Here is a 22,767-nt window from a genome sequence, read left to right as displayed (position 1 = left end):
CTAGCCAAAGCTCTCTGGAGGTCTGCTTCTAAAGGACCTGTGGTACTTCATACAAATTTCTGAATTTTTTTACTTATATCTCAAGTGGCTCAATTAAGTGAGTTCTAGAGACATCCCTTCACCCCACCCAATCAATGCACATCGATTTCTTTTGGATTTCTTCTTCATTAATTTTCTTGCCAAATATATTTTCCTAATCTGGTGTACTAGGTATAGGAGACTCTAAAATAAACCCACACCATTCTCCTCGGGATTTCATAGAGTTCAGGGGTTAAAAAAAAAAAGTTGATAAATGTGGCAAGTCTTACAACCGAGTTATGAAAAGGGGACTCAAATAGTGAGAAAGGGAAAAGTACACAGATAGTGAAGGTAGGGTATGGGACAGGTTGGGGAAGGGAGGCACAATGCAACAGATTTCAGGCAGAGACACCAATATGAGCAAAATCTTGAGGAGAAAATAATACAATATGAGGGAGTTTGTAGAAAGGTAAACCAGGGAGAACGACAGGCCTCCTAGGTTACATAAAGAACTTAAGACTTAGAAATATCACTTTGAGTGGGGAAGTGATACAGTATGGAATTCAGAAAAATCATTCTGAATTCACTGTGTTCAGTAAACATGACAATCACTACTTCGGGTTGAACGGGGTAATGAAACAGGAGACAAGAAAGAAGTAAGTAGAAAGACCAATTAGACTATTATTAAAATTGGAGAGAAATAAAAGAACCTGAACTAAACAGGTGACAAAAGAGAAAAGACTTCTGATAAATGGTACTGCATCACAATGGAAAAGTTAAAAAGAAAGGGTAAGAATAACTTTTGAGAGAAGAAAGACATAAAGTAAGGTCATGTCAGTGAAAGTGAAAAGGAAGGATTTGCAATGAGAGAAATTAATGAAGCAGAAATGTTATCAGCTGAATGACTACCTTCAGAAGCTAAGAAGAGAAAAAGAAGACCCATCTGTTCTTGACTCTGACAAATATGTGGGTTGTGGGATCACTAATCAAAATGGGAAAAGCAGAAAAAAATGGATTTTGAGGAAAAGATAATAGGTTAATTTTTCAGTATATTGGACTGGAGATGCCAGAGGGTCATCTTGGGAGAGAACTTTCATAGCTCTGGGGCTGACAAGGAATTTAAGTTGGAAACAATACCCAGCACTATTAATCTGTGTTCATACTTCATGAGAAACCTCTAGCTCCATGAGATAGGGGTCAGCCCTATTTTATATATGAAAAAAAAAAAAAAAAAGCTGCAGAACACTTAAGTAACTTGGGCAAGTGGTGGAAGCAGGATCTGAATCCTGACAGTCTTGATTCCAAGGCCTGTGCTAGTGCTAACCACTTCTCAGTGTGTACCTGTTGAGTCATCAGAAGCACAGACTGATATTACAGGCACAAAAGAGTATGAGAGATACAAAAAGAAATAAGGGTAGAATCCTGGGAAACACCAATATTGCAAGGGCGGGCAGAACAAGGGGTCAGAAGGCTGACCAAGACCTCCTTAGTAGCGAGGGGTTGTCTCAGTGCTGTCACCACTACTACAGCTGACCCACATATGGCACTGCGGGCTTCTCCAGTCTCAACCGCTTGCTCTCCTCAGCAGTATATTTCAGTGAAATCTGCCTGTTCTGCTCCTCACTCTGTCTCTGGTCAATGCTCTAACTCCCCAACCCTGCACCTCTGGCCTACATCCCTGTTCTTATATGCATAAATAAATAAATAAATTTTTTAAAAAGAGGGAAAAAAATCTTAAAAAAAAAAAGCTTCCATGATTCCAAGGAAGAAAATGTTAAGAACTTTTTAACAATTGATGCAGATATTGAACTCAGATGCTGGTCAGTGACATTACTCTGAGAGAATCCTCAAGCCAGGGCTACGCTACACTGAGCTGAAGGGAAAATGAGATGAAATGGGAGCACTCCAAACAGCTGAGCTACGAACAGAATGAAAACTCAGGAGGTTGCTGGAGGGGTTAAGTTTGAGGAAATGTGTTTCGTTATAAAGATAACACTTAATATTTTGTGCCAAATGTCCATTAGTAAAAGTAAAATTCATATATAGAACATTCAACCTTGTAAAAGCCATCTTAAGTTACAGAACTAGACTTGGAGACAATCTTAAATACAGAGAAAGCTCTATACTCTGCCTCCCCTCACCACTCTTGAATTTCTGATCACCCCACTGGATTTGTGCTACCAATTAGCAGATGCTCCCAGCAGACCTTAGATACAACAAATTAGTTCTTCAGGCATAATACATTCTTTCCCATCTCAAGGCTTGCTGTCTCCTTTGCATGGAAACTCTTGCCTTAGCCTGCACATTCTGGCTAACTCTGCACAGGCACTTTTTTCAGACAACATTTTCCTGACCAATCTATGAAAGTCATACTACTAATTTTATTCTCTCTCTGCTTACTTTCTGTCTTCATCATGATATTCTACTTTGTGCCTTCCAATACTCAATACAATCTGTATCTACTTTATTTGTTTAGATATTGGCTACCAGCCACTAAAATGTATGCATCACCATGGCAAAGATGTTCAGGTTCACTGGCCTGTGTCTATGGCCTTTAAAATAGTTCCTGAAAGATAACATGTGTTCATAAACCATCCTGAAGCCAACTCGAGAACCCAATTTTTCCCTTTATCACCCTTTTCAATTGGCATCATGCACACTTTCCAAAAAATCCAAAGCTTTTCCTCACTATTACCGAGGAATGTTAGCGCTAACACTCAATGCACTTTTTACTAGACACCAGACACTGTTCCATCAGTCTTATTTGTATCTTTTCACTTAATCTTCACCATAACCCCTAGTACAGATCAGTGCTTTTCTCTCTAATTGCACAGGGAAGGAAACAGAGGCGGTTGTATAACTTGCAAAGTTCACACACATGAGTGAGCTAGAATCAGAATCTACTTCTGACTTAGAAAACAAAGTCAAGCCACTGCATCCTCCAAGAGTGGGCACAGACTCTAGTTTGGGATGTCCTATTCTAGCTTTACTTATGCTCTCAAATTACACCTCCTCCACGCATGCCACATCCTAGTCCATGTTTTTTCACCCCCTCTTCTCACTTGCTTTCTGACGGCGGGAGGTTAGAGGGGACCCGTGGAGGGTGGTGTCCAGCTTCCAGTTTTCCAATGTCCCGAGGAAGACGCAAATGGACAGGAGAAGAGATCTAAGTAAGTGTTAGCACTGAACTCTCAGCCCTGAGGACTCGATATCCCGAGGACTCAACAAGCCACCGCCGGGTTTTGGAGCAGAAACTCACAATGCCGGACCACTTCATGGGCAAAGCACTTACCTTAACTGCCACCTCGGGAGCCGAGTCCACCGCCACGACCAGAGAGGGTTTGGCTGACGGCGATTTAGTCAAGTGCATGAGGGAGTCGGCGGCTGGCAGCGGACACCGTCCGCTCTCACTGTCCGAGTCCGATTCGGAGCCTGAACCCGAACCGTACGAAGCAGCCAGAGCTGCAATCGCAGCCGACATGACGGCAACAGATCCTAGGAGGAGACCAGGCCCGGGCGGAAGCAGCAGCGGCTTCTAGGTCCTGCCAGATTGCCATGAAACGCATTACTTTCTTGCACAGCACTAACTAACCAGTTTTAAACGATCGATTAATTATATTAGAATAATTAAAAAGAATAGAGAATTTAGGAATACTTCTAGAGGAAAACAGAGAGAATTAGAAGCGCTTACAACCTCCAGGACCTACTTGACTAGAGGAAACACTACGAGTACCGGGATACCTTGAGGCGGCCGGGTTCTCCTCTCCCGGCGTGCAGCGCGGCGGGGAGCCGCAGGGCACGGTGGGAAATGTAGTCTGGACGAGGGGGCGGGCCAGGCCATGCAGGCCTCTCTGATCCCGCCCCTGAAAGGATGGTTCATTCAATTGGCTATCGTCTTCTCTCTTTCCCTGGCGGAGCTCGGTTCTCGCCGTCCCCTTCCCCCCAAACTGAGGATTGGGCAATACCACAAAGCCTCAGGAAAAGGGGTGAGAGAGAGAGTCGTGTCCGCTGCTGGGTGAGTGGGCGGAGGCTGAGTCTGCCTTCGCGGCTGCACCTGCACCCTGGGAGCTGGGGAGGAAAGGGAATGTGAAGTGGGAAGACCTTGACTGTCGGGGAGCTGGTCCTGGCGGGAAGGATGGGCGGTTAGGGGGCGAGAGTCCAGCGGTCCCCCCTGATTCAGGATCGGGTCCTGGAGCCCAGTTGTGGAGCGTCGCGCGCGGGGAGGGGGCGGGTTGGGGGCGGCGGCGGCTCGCGGTGTTGTTCGCTCGCGCGTCGAGCACACGGAGGGTCCGGCGACCGGCGGGCGCCGCGGGCGGCGATCCGCGTGGCCAGGTGGCTCGGCCGCTGGCCGCAGCGGGATCCACCCGGAGCCCGACGCTCCTGGAGGCTCTAGGTGTAGTCCCGGGAGCCCAGGGGGACCGGCGGCCGCCGCCGAAGCATGAAGAAGGGGTAAGGCAAGAGCCCCCCAAGATTTCACGGTGAGCGCGAGTCTCTCAGGAATTGGCTTTGGGGGGCGGGGGAGAAAGGGTGCTGCGAGTGAACTCCTCCTCCCTGCCCAGAACCGAGAGAGGTGGCGTGCGGAGCTCCAACCCGGGAAAGGTTACGGGGATGGGTGCGCCTCCCCCGCGACAGCCCCCACCCCCATTCGCAGCTTGCCGGAGCTGCAGCCTCCCACCCACGGTCCGGACGGGGTGCCGAGGGACGCGGCGGCCGGCGGCGCGCCTGGTCTCGGTGGCGGGGACCCCCGCGAGCATGCTTCGGGCTGAGACTGCGGGTCTCACCTGAAGTGCCACCGCCGGGCGCCCCAGCGGACCGCCACGGGCCTCGGCGCCCGGGGGCGGGCTGCAGCGCCGGGTGGCCGGGAGCCCCAGCTCGCGCGACGTGCCTGAGGCTCGGGGGAGCGAGCGGGCTCATGTGCGTGCTGGCGCCGAGAGTCTGTGTCTAAAGACATAACGGTTAGAGCGAGTGCGGGAATCCCTTTCTTCGTCTGAAGAGGTGGCGAAGCGTGGCGATCGCCTCGAATGCCTGTACTTGGGGGGCTGCCTCGGGTATAGTGAGGGAGCCGCTCACTCAGCTCGGATTCGGCAGGACTCGCCCATTGTGCCACCCAGATAATTATTCAACTCTGCAGCATCCATTGCACCTTTCCCATTTTTCTTTTCCCCTGGCTACAGCATGCCCCCTAGCTTCGGTACTCCGACGCCTTCCCTTGCACTTGAGGATGATGAACTGGAATAAAGATGAAAAGAAAGCCCATCTGACTCGAACATTCACCACCTATTTTATAGCCGATTAACTAACTAATCCCCAACTAGACTAGCTACTTTACCAGGACTTTGCCGGTCCTTTTCTATAAAGGTGTGCGTGGGGTTTTTTTTCCCCCTTTGGTGTTAGACTCAGGTATTACCTAAATCTTATTTTTATCCGGCAGTTGATGTAATTGGTTATTTAACCCGTTTAAAGTTCTTAATTTAGTTTGTTTGATCTTTCATTTTTTTTAAATTGCTGATAGTACTGTGTCATAATGACAAATCCAATCTCAGTCTTTGAGCTCCCAGAAATAGTTTTCCCCTTATGCTGTAAGTTTCTGTTAGGAAAAACATTTTTATTTATGTCAAATTTGAATAAAGTATTTGATATAATATGTCTTAAGTTTTGAATTGGAAAAGTTTTGTATTTATATTTCGGTAACAGTATTTGATTGCTAATCATAACCTTCAATTGAACGAAAGATACACTTAATGTTTAAAAATGGGGTTTTAACTGCCTTCATGAACGTTCCCTAATTTATCTAAATTTTAATTTTTGTTCACTTACCTTTGCAACATCATTGTTACAGATTTTTCCCCCTCATATTTCTAACTTTTGTCTACAAGGATAGATAGGCTTCAATTTTGCATGATGAACCTAAGAGACGAAAATATTTTTTTGAAAATGGAAGAAAGAATTGTTGGTTGTTTGATTGCTAATGTTTAAAGCTCAACATCTCATTTAAAAATAAGTAGTTCATTATCAAAAATAACTTTTTCTTTTTGTGATCCTTCCTTTTCAGCTTTTCTTGTTTAAGCTTACTGCCTAACCCTCTTGATGAAACGAAATAGCACATAGGCATTGCAGAGGCAGTTGTTTTAAGGCACAGTAATTGTTTTATGGCACTTGGAAGTGGCGCACGTATAATATAACTTGATGGTGTAGGATCAGTTGCTTGCTTAGGAAATGACCTTGCAATTTCCAAAATGGATACCTTTTGTGCCTTGATTTCCTTAAATGCAAATGGAGATAATGCCCATTTCACTAAATAATGTGCATAAATTCATTAGTTTTTCATGATATTTTTAAAGAAAATTTAATATTTTTAGCTGATGAATGATGAAAACATTTCAGTGTAAAGCACAATTTCATTAGGATTGCCCATAGGATGTTAAAATGGTTGATTTACATTGACTTGCTTTGGAACCTTGCAGCTCTCAACTGAAAACTGTTTCTCATTCATTTACGAGTTTCTAATTGCAAATTTAACAGGTGAGATAGCTAGTATCTGTATGTTGTTATAATTAAACATATAATTAATATTGAAGAAAGCTAAACTTTGTAATAAACATTAAATATTGAAATAAGTTTGTGAAAAATGAAATCTCCAGAAAACATGACAACCTTTTTAATTGAAAAATTTCTAGATGACCATATCCAGAATTCATAGTTTTGATTTGCATAGTGTAATATGGAGTGTCTTCATTATTCAGGTTTCTGTGTAATCATATTTGCAGAGTCAGTCTATTAATACTGTATGATGCTGTTAATACATTTTGCTTTATTTTTGTAAAAGTTTAAGATTTCATTTCCAAGTGCTTGATTTCCGGTATCACAGTAGATAGGAGCCTTGGATTTCCTTATTGGAGGATTAACTCAGTTATTTTCCCATAGCAGAAGCTACTGCTAAGATATTAATACTAGAACTTTTACCAAAACAGTGCTTTTAGTTACTTGGTAGGGAAACTTCATATAAATAAGACTATTCAAATGTTTTTTTAGTTACTATTGTAGTTTCTTTTTTGAGTATTAATTTGAAAACATTTTAAAAGTGTTCCTAAATGACCAACTAAAATTCAACTGTCAATATCACTTGGGTAAATAACACTTAACTCTAGGATTTTCTAAGCTGGTTGAGGTCAGGGACTGACCTGATGCTACAGTCATAAATTCAGAGTTGCTAGCTAGTATAGTATTTAGTAAATAGTAGGAGCTCATTATTTATTGTTGTTGGACAAATAAGTGAATGAGTGTAGACAAGCTATGGACTTAATATACTACATAAACATTTTTAAAAAGAGATTTATTTATCAAGCAAATCTTGATTCATGAAATACTGCTTTATCTCAGAAGAAAAAAATATACTTGAAGGTTCTTTAAACTGCATTTACCCACTCAGATATAATGGGTATATAAATCTAGCAGTAGATTCTATATATTGTCAAGCTAATTTATTAAATAATTTTCTTACTTCTTAAAGCTCACTTACTGTATATGTACATTAAAAGTTTTTTGGTTTTGTTTTTACTATGTTAGATGAGTGTAGAGAAATGTTTGACCTTTTTACTTCAACTTCCTTGAAATACTAATAAAATTTGTATGTAAATTATATCCTGTGTAAATGTGCCTGAATACCTAACTTTAAAAATAAATGATCCCTTTTATAAAATGAAGACTCTTGTGTTTTAAGTTTATCACATTTGATTTATAATCTTGACTCCATATGTTGGTAGCTCCTAATGTAAGATGGGATTGATTATATCAATTATAAAATGGCAAAATGGTTTAGAACTTAGAAGCAGTATGCTTATTGGTATATTTGCAGATAGCCTACCAAATTTAACACATAAAATAACTGAATTATAGAGCTATGCTTATATCAGAGAATTATAAAATTATATTAATAGTTAATAAAATATATTAAAAATACCTATAGTTCTGAATACAGTTCTCTTCCTGTGGATAAATCAATGCAGAATCTAACTTGGAATGTTAGGAATGCATTTGTCTTGTGTCAGTCATGACAACATTATGAGCAATTTGTCCTCTGATACTGTACATAAAGAAAGAGGAGGACCTTCCTCAGTTCAGTGAGTTGTGCTCCTTACATCACCTGGAGTAAGTGGTGAGAGAATGAGAGGAATTAAAACTGGCGCCCTTATACAATATTTAGTAAGACATTTTACCATTCATGGTCTTTTATTTTCTTATTTATAAAATAAGAAGGTTGAAGTACCTGACCTGAGCTTCCTTTCAATTAAATACAATTCAAAGGTACTTCAAGGCAGTGTAACTCTTTTTCCTGAGAATTCATTTTCCCTTTATAATATCACTTTATATTCTACCTTCAGAAAATTTCTTTTTTTCTGAGTCTGCTGCTGAAAATATAACTGTTTTGTAAACATGCCTAGTATTGTAAGCAAGGCTTTTAAAAAGGTTTTCAAGGGATTTTTGGGGGGTGTGGAGTGGGGGTCATGATGCTTGTGATTTTCTTTGGTTGGATTTTTAGTCCCAAGACCACTAAGAAGCACAAAGCCTGGGCTTGAAGACTTTATACTTTGGAGAAAGCCAGTAAATCCCTAGAGAAACTTACAAGAAAAAATTAAGGTGCAGTGGGTGTACAAAGGTAATATGACCTGGGCATGGGTTGTCAGATAATACATGGGGTAGCCTATATTTTTATTTGCTAAATCTGGCAGCCTTACCATGGGTGCTGTAGAGCTTTGGGCATGGCAGACATAATAGGTGTGAGAAAGTGAGTTTTTGTTGGACAGGGATGGTTTTGTTTTGCTGTTGGTTTGATTGATTACTTTGCTTCCTTTTTGTGTTTTCAGTACTCTTTTTTTTAATTTAAGCCAAGTTTATATTTGAGTGGACACAGTTAATAGAGAAAAAGGAGAAGATGTGTCAAGAAAGAGCTGTTTGTCATATATACTGGAGTATAGTGTAAGAGTTTTAATGAACTTATTTAGAGCTTAGTGATATTCAAGAATAATAGGTAATGTGATCTAAGGAAAAGAAGTAACATTGCATGCTTGTTATATGTGCAGGTTATTGTATAAGTTCTGTTACATTTATTGTCTTGATGTCATAATCATGGTCCTGTACGGGGGTTTGTGGAAGAAGGTTAATGGAATAAACATTTATTCTGCTTAGCAGATGCATTTATTCTGCTTAGTCTTTGGGAATGACTTTTCCCTTTTCCCAGTAAGTTACTCCTGGAGCAAACATTTAAATAATTTGATAATAATAATTCTACCTGCCTGCTACCTTCCTCTTCATTTGTAATTGGACCATGTCCTACTTGTCCCATTCTAAGCCAGTTATTCAGCACATATCATTTAGGAACAGCTAGCTGAAAGACAGATACAATGGAGAGCAAAACAGAATCTGAACTCTCTTAAAGTTAGCAGTACATAAGAGAAACAGATGCTGAACAAACTCATCTGTAATTAGAAACTGTGAGTATTATAAAGGAAAAGAATAAAGAGCCAAGTTTATCTTGGGAGTCAGGGAGGCCATCTTGGAGAAAAGATTACTGGAAGTTAACTAGGTGAAAAGGGGAAGAGAATGCAAATAATACATGTAAAACAGTTTAGAGGTGAGAAAGTGCTTGACATATTTGAGAAACTGAAAAATCCCAGAGCAGGTGAAGCTCAATTATACCATGACTTGATACAAGGTTGTAGAAGTGAACAGGAGCCGTGCAAAACCACCAAAGTTTTCAGCTAAGATTTGTCCAAGGGTATGGATTTTAAACATGTTAGGGAAGGTCATGAGGATTTAATCAAGTTAATGATTGAATTAGATCTGATTATTTTTAAAAGATCACTCTGGCATGGAAAGAATAAGGTAAATCAATCATAACCCTGCCCATTTCTGCAGTTACATAGGTCCAGTTCAGGACAGTTGCACTAAGCCATGCCACTCAAGAACTTTTCCTAGGCCGTAAGTATCCAGAAATTTAAAAAATTAGTTTGCTCTTGGATGGCTGAAACTCTAAGATGTAAAACTGTAACAGTTAAGGAATGACCTTGTTTCTTGCCATTTGAACTAGATAAGGTAGGACATCAAGAAGAAAGAACAATCATTTCTCAGCCCTTTGGCCAAGATCAAGTGGAAGAAAGAGCAAGAATAAAAGAAACAGGAGTATTCAAGCATCTTTTTGTCTTGATCCTTAGGTTGGGTTCTGAGAAACATCCTTGTATCTTTGTGAGACATACTTTTTGCATAAACTAGTTGAAAGTATGTTTCTGATACTTGGTAACCAGCCATCCCAGTAATCCCACTAAGTAACTTGGACAAGGTCACATGCTAATAAAAATGGTAGAGGTGGAATTTGAATACAAAGTTTAAAGTTCCATTTTTTCCCTACTGCCCTATGCAGTCAAGATTCCACTTCTTATAAGGTAGATGAGGGGTATGGTGACTGCTATTGATGGTGGCAGCAGTGTTTTGAATATGTTTAACAGTGGTATAGCTTCTTGCCATTTTGTCCTCTGGAGTAACAGTTACTCAAGTCTATTCTAATAAGTTAATATTTATTTGTTAGCTCATTGGAAAAGAAGTAATACCTCACCTGTCAGGGCATGGGTTAATTTATTTCATTTCTCTTCCAAAAACTGAAGCCTAGTCATATTTTCACATTATGCTATTAAAGTAAATCTTTTTGTTGTTTTCCAGTCTTTAATAAAACATCTGTTGTCTTTCTATCTCACCTTTTTGGATACATTCTTATTTCATACATATTTTGGAGATCATGCCAGAGAATTGTGGAAAGACTAAGCAAAAGGGAGGAACAAAAGAAACATTTTGTATTTTAGTTGAGAACAAAGACTAGCAGTAACTGATTTTAAAAACCAAAATAAAATCTTTGTGTGATGTATCTTGATACTTAACCAAAATTTCCCCCTTACTTTGTTCATTTTTGTACAATAGTTGATGTCTCCCCTCCGCTGTAGTCCCCATAATTCACCCACCACTACAGCACTCATCCCTTTTGAGCACATCCCTTGTGCTCTTCTCTTTTCTGTTTGACCCTCTGCCCTGCTATACGTCTCAGTCTATGGTCAGCTTGCAAGTTTGTCTTTTTCCTGACTCATATATTCCCGTCTACTCCACCTATAAGTGAAATCACCTGATACATTTCTTTTTCCTTCTGACTTAATTTACCTAGTATAATCCCTTCCACCTCCATCCATATTACTGAACATGGTATGAGCTTTTGCATATATACCACATCTTCTTGACCCACTCATCTGTTTGGGGAGAATTTAGACTGTTTCCATATTATAGCTATTGTGAATAGTGCTGCAATAAAGATAAGAGTACAAGTTTGGGTTATTTTCTTTATTTTTGTTGAGTAGTTTAAGTTCTTTGAATGGGTTAAGTATAACTTTACTTGATAGAATATGTTTTAAGAAATTGATAGAAAATGTGATAAGTATAGGGATGCTTTAATCTGTTTTAAAATGCTTTAACAGATGAGGATAGGCTATTGCAAAGCATAATGGTCTGTACATCAATAATACTGAAATTTTAAAAAGAAAATTAGGTTAACTTTAACTTACTGAATGTGGTTATGGTGCCTTTATCCAGCTTCATTAGGAATTGAGAAAATGCAATTTAATGTCTTTTTCCAAAAATTCTTTTTTCCTAAAATAAAATTTGTGTTTTAATTACTTCCCATGGAGACAGTTCTATAAGTATTATACAGAGCCTGCTCCTTGAAATGTTTTACTTTTTCTTTTTTTTTTAAAGATTTATTTATTTATGCATACAGAACTGGGGTACAGGCCAGAGGTGCAGGGGCGGTGAGAGGATTCACCAGAGGCAGAGTGGGAAGCAGAACAGACAGTGACAGTACACTGCTGAGGGGAGCAGCGGGTGGGTCAGCAGAGGTCTGCGCACCATGTGGGTCACCTATGGGGCAGGCAGGGATCGAACTCATGCTGAAATGGCTTTAACTTCTTAGTGCTGTGCTTTAACCCGCTGCGCCACCAGGGAGAGCCCTGTTTTACTTATTCTTTATGTTAAAGATTATTCTAGCATTTAAAGACATAGAGAGAAATGTTCACTTAGATTAATTGACTCATTATAATGTGCTAATGTGTTACTGAAGTTTGTTGAAATACAAAGAATCTGGTTATGAAAGGACATAAGATTATTTACCTGTGTAAAAATGATCTTATTACACTTCTCACCTATGCTAATTGTGTTTGCTATTCTTTCTATCTTTTGTCAGGTTGACAGCTTTCTGTGTTTATAGACCTGCTTCTGGCAGCTCCCCCATCTTAAGAAACTAGATGAGGTTATATTATATACCACATGAGGGTCTTGGCCTCGCCATTCATTCATTAATTCATAAGTATTTATTGAGTACCTATTATGTGTCAGACTGCTAAGTGCCCAGTATCAGTGAAAAAGAAAACAAAATCTGTGTTCAACTGATGCTTATATTCTAGTGGTGATATAGGCAATAAACAAATACCTATGTTACATAATGATAGGTCAATATAAGAAACTTGAAGTCAAATAAAGCAGGTCATAGATAACAGAAAATGATAGGAGGAGCCACTATTTTAAGCAGGCTTGAAGGGGAGAATGAAGGGAGTAGAGACCTAAACACTTCAGAAAAGAAGTGCTGAAAACAGTCCCATGACAGTGTTGCTGATAATGTAATAGTGACCCCAGTTACAGCAGCGTTGTGTTTTGAGCACCTGAGATTGCAGCACACTATGCTAGAATATGTGGTGTAATCCTTACAACAACCCCATGGGTAGGTGTAATTCTCACTTTTATTAGGTAGAAACTAAATTTTAAGCATAAGCTGCTACAGAATCTTTCACAATACTAGCCAAAGCTTAACCCCCAGGCTTATGCTTTTTTCTGGCTCAAGCTTCTTTTAGATATAGGAAAATTCTGGAATTTTGATTTTTTTGTTTGATAGTAAAGCTGTAGATAATTTGTTGGGGTTGGGAGATGGGATTGGTTCCTAAGGTCACCATTAAAGGAGTTGAATGAATTGCTTTGTCAACAATTTACACACAGTCAAAAGGTTACTGATTTATGAAGAGGTAAGAATATACAAAGAACTGGATATAACATGGCTGTTGACTACTGATTTAATATCTATGGAGTGGAATTTAAAAGGAAAATCAGAAGATGCTGCTAAATGTGTGATGAGAGAGGGCACTGTGCTATGTTCTGATCACTAGTCTGTTGGGACCATACTGTATAAGGCCTTGTGATCTGGGGTAGTTTCTTCCCATGATGAGTCTGAAATGCTAGTGAGTTGGGAAATAAAACCAAGCCAAAAATGGTTTTAAAAATAGACGGGTATGAAAGACATATATAGGAACTGGGTATAGACGTATTTTATAATGAGGAGTTGGAGAGGGTAAGATAGAATATTTAGATCGGAAGAGACATTGGAGAAAGAGATCTTGAAGATTAAATTGTTTGAGTTGGTATAGACCCTTCATGTGCTTAGTAGTAGAGAGGAAAATGCTAATTATTCATTCCTCAGAACTGAGGTACTGATACTGGAACCCTCAGAGACTTGGGATACACTTTTTTTTTTTTTGAAAGATTTATTTGTGCATACAGAACTGGGGTACAGTCCAGAGGCTCAGGGGCAGTGAGAGGATTCACCAGAGACAGAGTGGGGAGCAGAACAGGCAGATCGACAAAGTACACTGCTGAGGGGAGCAGCGGGCGGGTCAGGAGAAGTCTGCCACACCATGTGGATCTCCTCCGGGGCAGGCGGGGATCGAACTCATGCGGAAGTGGCTTTAGATTCTCAGTGCTGTGCTTTAACCCGCTGTGCCACCAAGGAGGGCCCGGGACACACTTTTAAAAACCTGTCTCTGGCCTTCCTTGGTGGCTCAGCGGGATAAAGCACAGAACTAAGAAGCTAAAGCCACTTCAGCATGAGTTCTGTCCACTTCCCCGCCCTGGGGGTGACCCACATGGTGTGGCAGACCTTTCCTGACCCACCCACTGCTCCCCTCAGCAGTGTACTTCGTCAGTCTGCCTGTTCTGCTCCCCACCCTGTCTCTGATGAATCCTCTCACCACCCCTGCACCTGTGGCCTGCACCCCAGTTCTGTGTGCACAAGTAAGTAAGTCTTTAAAAAAAAAAAAACCTGGCTATTCTAGATGCTTCTAACCCTTGTTGTGGGGTCAGCCGGCAGTACACGTGAAGTGACTTGAGGTGGGAATCTTGGAGCGGCAAATATTACTATTGAGTGTTCAACCATAAGTGTATTTTCTTGCTAGCAAAAATAATGTTTATTGTGATAAGAGTCAGCCATTAACTGTGTGCCTTATATATAGTACGTCAGTACTTATTTCGTAAAATTCATTTTCACTCTGAGGAAAGTATTATACTTTTTAATGGGTACATATATTCATTAGCATTAAAAAGAAAATGTAAATTTCTTTTTTGTAATGTTATAGTAAGTACAGAAAGATGGTATTAATGACCTGTCATTGGTTAAATATGAATTTTAATATATATATTTCTTATAATCGAGATGGCTTTATGAGTTCTCTAACAAATTTTAAATTAATTAAAATTCACTTATTAAAAGTCTGTTATGTGAGAGGTCATGTTTGGAGCAGAAACTGCTGGTTAGAATAGCACTATAATAACTGTCATCCCTTTTAGGGTAAAGTGAAAAATTGTTATGAAGTAGCTTTTAAAACTAGTTATGTTAATATAAGATATTAGTATTTTATAGGTCAATGGAAAACTAGGACTGAGTATAAGGCCATGATTTCCTTTTTTTTTTCTTTTTTTAGTATTTGGTGTGTTATTTAAATGTTCCTAATGCAACAAAATAAAAAACAGGTATTAGTTTTGGCATTTATTAGTTTTATTAATATTTAAACTAATGCCCTTTACTAATACTGAATTTTGAGAGAGATGGTGATGATATATTGAAAATCATTCTTTATTTTCCTTATTTCTATTTGAAGCTGTTTTTATCTACAGCTGCCTCTAAATAATTGGAGAATTATTTTTAATTGACACTGAGGGTGACAGTGAATCATACAAATTCTTTTAAGTTAGCTGTAGATGTATCTCACCTTTAAGAAAATTTAATATGAAATCACTGAAGGAGTAAGCATGGATATGAATAAGAAAAACATATAAGTAGTAAGTTCTAGAGTGCGTTAAGATTTTGAGATACCTTTCCCTCAGGAAAGGTAGGAAGAAATTCAGGAATCTGTCTGTTAAAAGCCAGATTAAGAAAGTGTTTTCAAGGCATGACAACTGTCAGATGCAGTCAGGAGTTCGAGTGAAAAAGGCCTGAGAATTATCCAGTAGATGTAGCAGTTAGCTAACCTTGGTGAGCTGCTTTGGGAAAATGTTGGAAATGAAGACCTCAATGTGGCAAATTTAAATGAGAATTGGAAGAGAGAAATCAGGCTGTCATTCAAGGTCTTTTGTCATAAAGGAGAGTAGAGAAGTCAGGTGAGTGGAGAAGTAGAGTGACTGGAAAGAGAAGTGGGACCAAGAGAGGTTTGTTTCTGTTTTTTGTAAATATGTATTTAATGTGGATGGGTTTAATAGCATGTGTATATGCATACGGAAGCGGTCCGGTAGGAAGAAAAACTGATGCAGAAGAAAGGAATAATTAATCCTACTGCTTAAATGGGATTTGTGATCTAACCTGGAATTTTGTCACCATGAAATGGTTTCTGCAGAGAAAGTTTTGACTTTGACATAGACAAATTACAAATTCTTTGTAACTCAATTTATCTACTATTTCATAGTTGTTGATTATGGTTAGTGATGGGATAGGAACTATTTAAGTCATTGTTTTCCATTGTAATAACTGCATTTATTTTCAAGTCAAGAAGAGGCTGTAAGACATTGACAGAAAACAGCAGAGCTCATTAATCTACCTGAGCTTGCTGAATTTGTATTGCTTTAGTATATTTGTATTTGAAATACTTTACTTGCATACTTCCATAATTTTGCAAAACTTATGTTTTCAAAACATAAGTGTCATACATGGAAGTTGATGTATGTGCTCCTAAAATCTTGCTTTTTTTTTTTTTTTTAAGATTTATTTATTTGTGCATACAGAACTGGGGTACAGGCCAGAGGCTCAGGGGCGGCGAAAGGCTTCACCAGAGACAGAGTAGGGAGCAAAACAGGCAGATCCATGAAGTACACTGCAGCGGGTGGACCAGGAGAGGTCTGCCAAGCCATGTGGTCACCTCCGGGGCAGGCGGGAATCGAACCCATCGAACCCATGCAGAAATGGCCTTTAACCCGCTGCGCCACCAGGGAGGGCCAAATCTTGCTTTTTTTTAATACTTGTTTTTCTCATTTAGGTGGAAGCAAGATAAGTTTTTGTTCTCTTTAATGTCAACTGGTTACTTATCCCATCATATAGAAAACATGTGGGGCCCTCCCTGGTGTGGTGCAGCGTGTTAGGATGCAGTACTGCAAGCTGGCCACAGCCACTTCAGTGTGAGTTCGATCCCCAGCCCTGGAGGTGATCCACATGGTGTGGCAGACCTCTCCTCACCTGTCCGCTGCTCCCCTCAGCAGTGTACTTCATTGATCTGCCGGTTCTGCTCCTCACTCTGTTTCTGGTGAAGTCTCTCATTGCCCCTGCACCTCTGACTTGTACCCCAGTTCTGTATGAATAAATAAATCTTAAAAAAAATTAGAAAACATTAAATATATGATCGTACATAAGTAAATCTTGTTACTATTATAATTCTAAAAACAACAAAATGATAATCATGATAATAAATAGTAATAACATAATCATGATTCATTTTCTGTTTCTGAATTTATATTATCAACCCAGATAATTGATCTCAGACAACATCTGGTAAGGGTGAGGAAGGAAGTTGAAGGATGAAACTATGATAAGTAGTTCTCTTCCTCAAAGAGTACTGAATAGTAAGGTGCCAGAATACCAAGGGCTTGTCAAAAAACCCAGACACCACTCTGCTGTTCTTTTCACCTATTTGTATGTTTATAAAGCCCTTCTAGTGAGGACTATGAAGAACACAGCTATTGAAAACTAGTTCCTATGGCACCAATCCTCTCTTTATCCTTCTTAATTCATTTGATCTTGTAAGGAATAATTCAAAAGAGGAGTAAAAACCATGTTCTGAGAAGACATTTTGTATTATATCTGTTGAATACAATTATGTGCTTTTCTAAGAATCATCTCCTAATTTCAAGAAAGACATGGTTGAGAGAGATATTTAGGAAAGAATTTCTAGGCAGAGTTAATTTAAATAATCCTCCAAATAGTATATTACATTTTTTATTTTAATATTTTATCTGAAGGTACACAGAAATTAATTGCTTTACTCAGACTGAAATAATTCTGCTTTCAGTGAAGAAGCAATAATTACTATTATAACATTAAGATAGTTAAAGTCATCTGTAAAGACATACCTATTGAGACATTCTTGCATTTAATGACTAGTCCGTTATAAACTAAAATCAGACTTAAAAACACAACTCCAGAATAAGTATAGTTACACTAAGTACGGATTTAAAAAGTAAAAGAAGGGCCCTCCCCAGTGGCACAGCAACTAAAGCGCAGCACTACTTTAGCACCAGTTCGATCCCCAGCCAGGGAGGTGACCCACATAGCATAGTAGACCTCTCCTGTCTCGCCTGCTGCTCCCCTTAGCAGTGTATTTTAATAGATCTGCCTGTTCTGCTCCCCACTCTGTCTCTGGTGAATCCTCTCACCACTCCTACACCTCTGGCCTATACCCCAGTTCTGTATGCATAAATGAATACATCTTAAAAAAAAAAATACAAAGAACTCATTGACTGTATTACATACCATATAAATGAGAAGTAAAGTTAATTTTATAGTGGAGGTCTATATAAGTGAGTTAAATAAATAAATAAATAATATCTTAGCCTTTTATTCCTGTGTGTATGCTTAGGTTAGAATAATTCTGTTACATTGATTTCTGCTTTCATCTGTATTAGTTACAATCTTTTGCAAGTTCTAAATTTTTTATTTTCATGAGGTGAAAGTTGTTGAGGGCTTTCACTTGAGACCTTTCTTTTGTAATGTAAACATTTTAGTACTGTAAATTTCTTTCAGTTCTGCTTGGGCTGCTTTCCTCAAATTTCAGTATGTTGTTTTCATTTTCATTCAATTTTAAATGGCATTAATTTTACTTCTCCTTGACTTAGGGTTATATAGAATTTTTTTTTCTTTTTAAGATTTATTTATCCATGCATACAGAACTGGAGTATAGGCCAGAGATGCGGAGGGTGAGAGGATTCACCAGAGACAGAGTGGGAAGCAGAACAGGCAGATCAAGGAAGTACCCTGCTGAGGGGAGCAGCATGCAGGTCAGGAGAGGTCTGCCACCCCATGTGGGTTTCCTCCAGGGCAGGTGGGGATCGAACTCCTGCAGAAGTGGCTTAAGCTTCTTAGTGCTGTGCTTTAACCTGCTGCGCCACCGTGGAGGACCCTAGAATTGTTTTTAGTTTACAAATATTTGAGAATTTTCCAGCTATCTTTCTGATATTAATTTTCTTATTTAATTTTCTTATTCAAAAAAGTTCTACTTCGTAGAACTTGAGTTATTTTAAATTTATTCTGACTTGTTTTATGGCACATAATATGGTCTCTGTAAATGTTACTTGTACACTTGGAAAAATGTGTATTCTGCTGTCTTGGGATAGAATGATCTATAAAATTCTATTAGGTCAAATTGTTCATGGTGTTCTTCAAGATCTCTGTGTGCTTATTGATTTTTTTTGTCCACTTGTTCTATCAATTATTGAAAAGATGTTGAAATTTCTGACTATAGCTATTTTTCTTGCACTTATATTTCTTTTTATTTTGTAGCTATTTATTTGTAAAGTGCATAAACATTTTAGATATGTCTTCTTGATGAATTGGCTCCTTTATTATTATGAATGATCCTTTATCTGTGGTAATGTTCTTTCTCTAAAATCAATTTTGTCTGATATTAATATAGTCACTCCAACTTTTTTTTTTCCTATAGCCTGGTATATCTTTTTACTTCAAACAAACCTATTTCTGTCATTGTTTCGAAAGCAGATTGCTTAGGTAGCAATTGGGTCTGTCTTGCTTTTTAATACCCTCTCATCATCTCTGCCTTTTAATTAGCATGTTCAGATAATTTATGGTTAATGTGATTATTGATAACAGGATTAAATCTGCCATTTTCTGTTTGTTTTCTCTTTGTCTTGATTGTTGATCTCTGTTTTGTTTTACTTTTAGAGTGAATATTTTTTAATGATTCCATTTTTGTTTCCTCTAGTAGTTATAACAACTTAATAATTACAACTCCTTGTGATATTTTAATGTTTGCTTTATATTCTATAGGTATAACTTATTATAGTTTACTTTCAAGTGAAATGTTGGGTTTTTCCACTAATTTTCTAGCTTTCAATTAAGAATTTAATGTTATGTCTTAAGGCTGATGACTTACTTGGACTTGGGGGTTGTGTTCACCTGAATTTGAATCCCAACATGCTGGTTACTTGCTGTAGGATGGCTGATTCTCAGCTGTAAACTGGAGTCAAACTGTTCATAGTTATTTATGAGAGAAGTATTTAAATGCTACCTGACACACAGTAATCACTGTAACTGGTATCAATTTTTATTAAAAACCACATTGATTTTCACATCTTATAGATTCTAGTTATGTTGACATCATTCTACTTTTCATACCACTTAAAAGTACTTATTACCTTTTAGATTACCTCTTAGATTAGGTCTGCTACTCTTCTGCTTTTTACGAATTGTAATCAATTCAACTGTCAAGTTAACCTTTCTTTCATATAACACCAATCATATGACATCATTTGTCGGTTCAAAACTATTTCTACCAAATTGCTCGTTTTCTCAGAATTAAGGGCAAACTCTTCATTCTGACAAGTAACATGACTGAAGTGGTCTTCAATTTGTATTTCCATTCTTTTTTCTCTGTTCTTCTATTTTAATTCTATATAGTTTAGTCAAACTGCATTTCTCTTTCTTCCCCAAATATGTATTATAATTTGATGTCTCTGAATTTCTTGTAGCTGTTTTTATATGTCTGTGAAGTTTTGAGAACAAAGATGCCTGAAATTATCTTTGTATCAGTGTTCACCTGTTGTAATCCTTTGCATCTTTGAAGGCTCTCATTAAATATTACATTTCATGAAACTCTTCCTCATATTTAGCTGATCGTGCTCTTTGCATTTGTTACATTCCTACAGTTATCTTATGTTTTTCTTGTGTCATTGGCCTTGTAACTTGTGTTATACAGATCTAGATTCCTTATTATAGTTCTCATGCCAAAAAAAACCCCTGAAAATTGAAAGTTTTTTTTTTTTTTAATCTAATTTAGTGCCTTAGTGCCTCTAGTGGACAGGATAATTTCCCCTCCCCCCTACCCCCCAACATACACACACAGGTCAAAATGTAATCCTTGGAACTTGTGCATATGTTATCAATAAGCTGGGTTTAATATGATCACTCAGTTTATTATTTACATATAGGGAAAGAAGGAAACGAGAACCAGAGAGGTATGACTCCAGAACTGTAAGATAATTTGTACTATGTAAATCATGAAGTTTGTGGTAATTTGTAAAATGCTGGTTTCAAACTAATGAAGAGATAAGAAGTGACTGAATTGAATTGAGGCTATTTATAGCCTTTAGTTATGACTGTTATCATGATTATTCATACATTTTACTATAGAAAATAATTTTTGTCATATGATGCTGAACTAGACCTTGCTGAATGGTTACTTCCTGTTACTTTTCTAAAATTGAAAAATTCTGTATTCTAAAACACTTATCTCTAAATACTTCAAAAAGAAAGGTTTGTGCAACTATAGTCATTTGCACCATCTCTCTCTTTCCCACTACAAGATTATAAGGTATGTGAGGGCAGAACTTGAGAGCTTATTGTTTATCTCTGTGTCTATCAGTGTAATGACTTATAGGTTGAAGATATATTAATGAGTTGGCCTTAAGTTTCTGTATTCACTGTGGGTCTATAAAGCTGGGGAAGATCTGGGAGCTATCCAGATCACCTCAGATCCTAGGGAAAGAGATAAAACATGTTGGCTCATGATGAACACTATAGTATGACACAAATATTGTACGAGTAGTACTGAAGTAATCTGCAAAAGCTCTACAAAAGTGATTATTTTTTAGTTATAACAATGACTGTTCACATTGCACCTACTCTACTTCCTTAATGTAGATTATTAAATTCCCACAAAAGCCATATGACAAAATAGATGCTGAGAGATATTAAATAATTCTCAACAATAAAGGTGAATAGTCAGAGACTGAGACATACTTCCAGGAAAGAATGGCATGCAGGGGCCTCCCTGGTGGTACAGGTTAAATCTCAGCACTATTAAGCTGTCAGCAGCCACTGCAGCAGGAGTTCTGTCCTGGAGGGAACTAACCCACAAGGTGCAGCAGACTTCTCCTGTAGCCTGCTGCTCCCCTCAGCAGTGTATTTCACTGCTGAAATACACTGTAGATTGACCTGTTATGATCCCCACCCTGTCTCTGGTAAATCATCTCATCCCCCGCACCTCTGGCCTATACCCCAGTTCTTGTATGCATAAACAAATAAAAATAAATCTTAAAAAAAATAAACCAACAAGAAAAATCCTCAAGTTTGAAATCTAGATATTGGTGAGTCACTAATTATAGAGTTTGGGACTAATGATCTGTTTCTGCTATACGTTTCTACCTATGAACAACTGATCTATAGTTTATTAGGAGTTGATAAAAAAAATAGCAACAGCTATTTATATACTAATTTCAATGATTGCAAAAATTACTGAATTTCTAATCTATAAACATAATTATTGTTTCATATGTTTTCCAAGAAATAAATATTTAATGATTTAAAATAAATAAATAAACCAACAGCATGCAACTTAATAGTAGTCACAGAATATTTTAGATTTCTATTTTCTTTGTGAATATAGCTATTTAATATTATAATCAATCTAAAATATAATTATTTGTAAATTAAAGTGTTAATTGTTAGTCTCTCTGGTTGTAGGGATTTGAGATGATCTTAATTTTCATATATGGCATTTTCCAAATTTTCTTCAAGAAATACATCTTGTTTATATAATGGGCAACAATAAATATTATTTTACAAGATTAAAAGACAGGTGTGTTGCTTCTGAATATTGTTGTGAAACATTTGATACTAACTATTATTTAATAGTTTTTATAAAATTAGTGAGCTACCTAAATTTAGTTCATTATACCAGTTTCTATATCATACAGACATGTAATTCCATTTTAAAGTAAGTGACCTTAGAAATTCCTTCTGTTTAACTGCCTGCAAACAACCATTAGTAGAAAATTTGTTTCAACATAGTTATTGCTTTTATGCCAGAAGCAATATAATTCTGTCTTTGGAATTACACTGTACTGAGTTTGGAAATTAGTGTATAAATTCTACTTCTATATATTTCAACAACCTTATATTTAACCTGAAAAGTACTCCTGTAGAGAAAACCATATTATGAAAAGTCATACCATCCGTGATATGATTATCCCTGTGTTTTCAAATAGCAATCTGCTAATCTTAGATTCTCTTAAGCACATAGGAAGTAGGTTTCATTTGTTGGGTAATTGATAAAGTAAAATGATGGTAGCGACAGGTACTTATTTTTAGGTAATAAATTTTATTTTCATGTTGGATTTTGC

The 22,767-nt window shown here is 37.9% G+C and overlaps 1 protein-coding gene across 1 annotated transcript in view; it reads right to left on the bottom strand.

The window, feature by feature from the left end:
* CDC40 (cell division cycle 40) overlaps nt 1–3,713 on the bottom strand; it is a 45,712-nt gene extending 41,999 nt beyond the window's left edge. The window contains exon 1 of the mRNA XM_004673761.2: nt 3,311–3,713. Within this exon, the coding sequence (XP_004673818.1) occupies nt 3,311–3,499 (189 nt within the window). The 5' untranslated portion in view covers nt 3,500–3,713. The remainder of the gene's footprint in view (nt 1–3,310) is intronic.
* Nucleotides 3,714–22,767: the final 19,054 nt, after the last annotated feature.

The sequence above is a fragment of the Condylura cristata genome, unplaced genomic scaffold (assembly GCF_000260355.1).
Source record: "Condylura cristata isolate star-nosed mole 26May11 unplaced genomic scaffold, ConCri1.0 scaffold00001, whole genome shotgun sequence".
NCBI lineage: Eukaryota > Metazoa > Chordata > Mammalia > Eulipotyphla > Talpidae > Condylura > Condylura cristata.
This window is presented reverse-complemented; position numbering and strand designations above follow the sequence as displayed.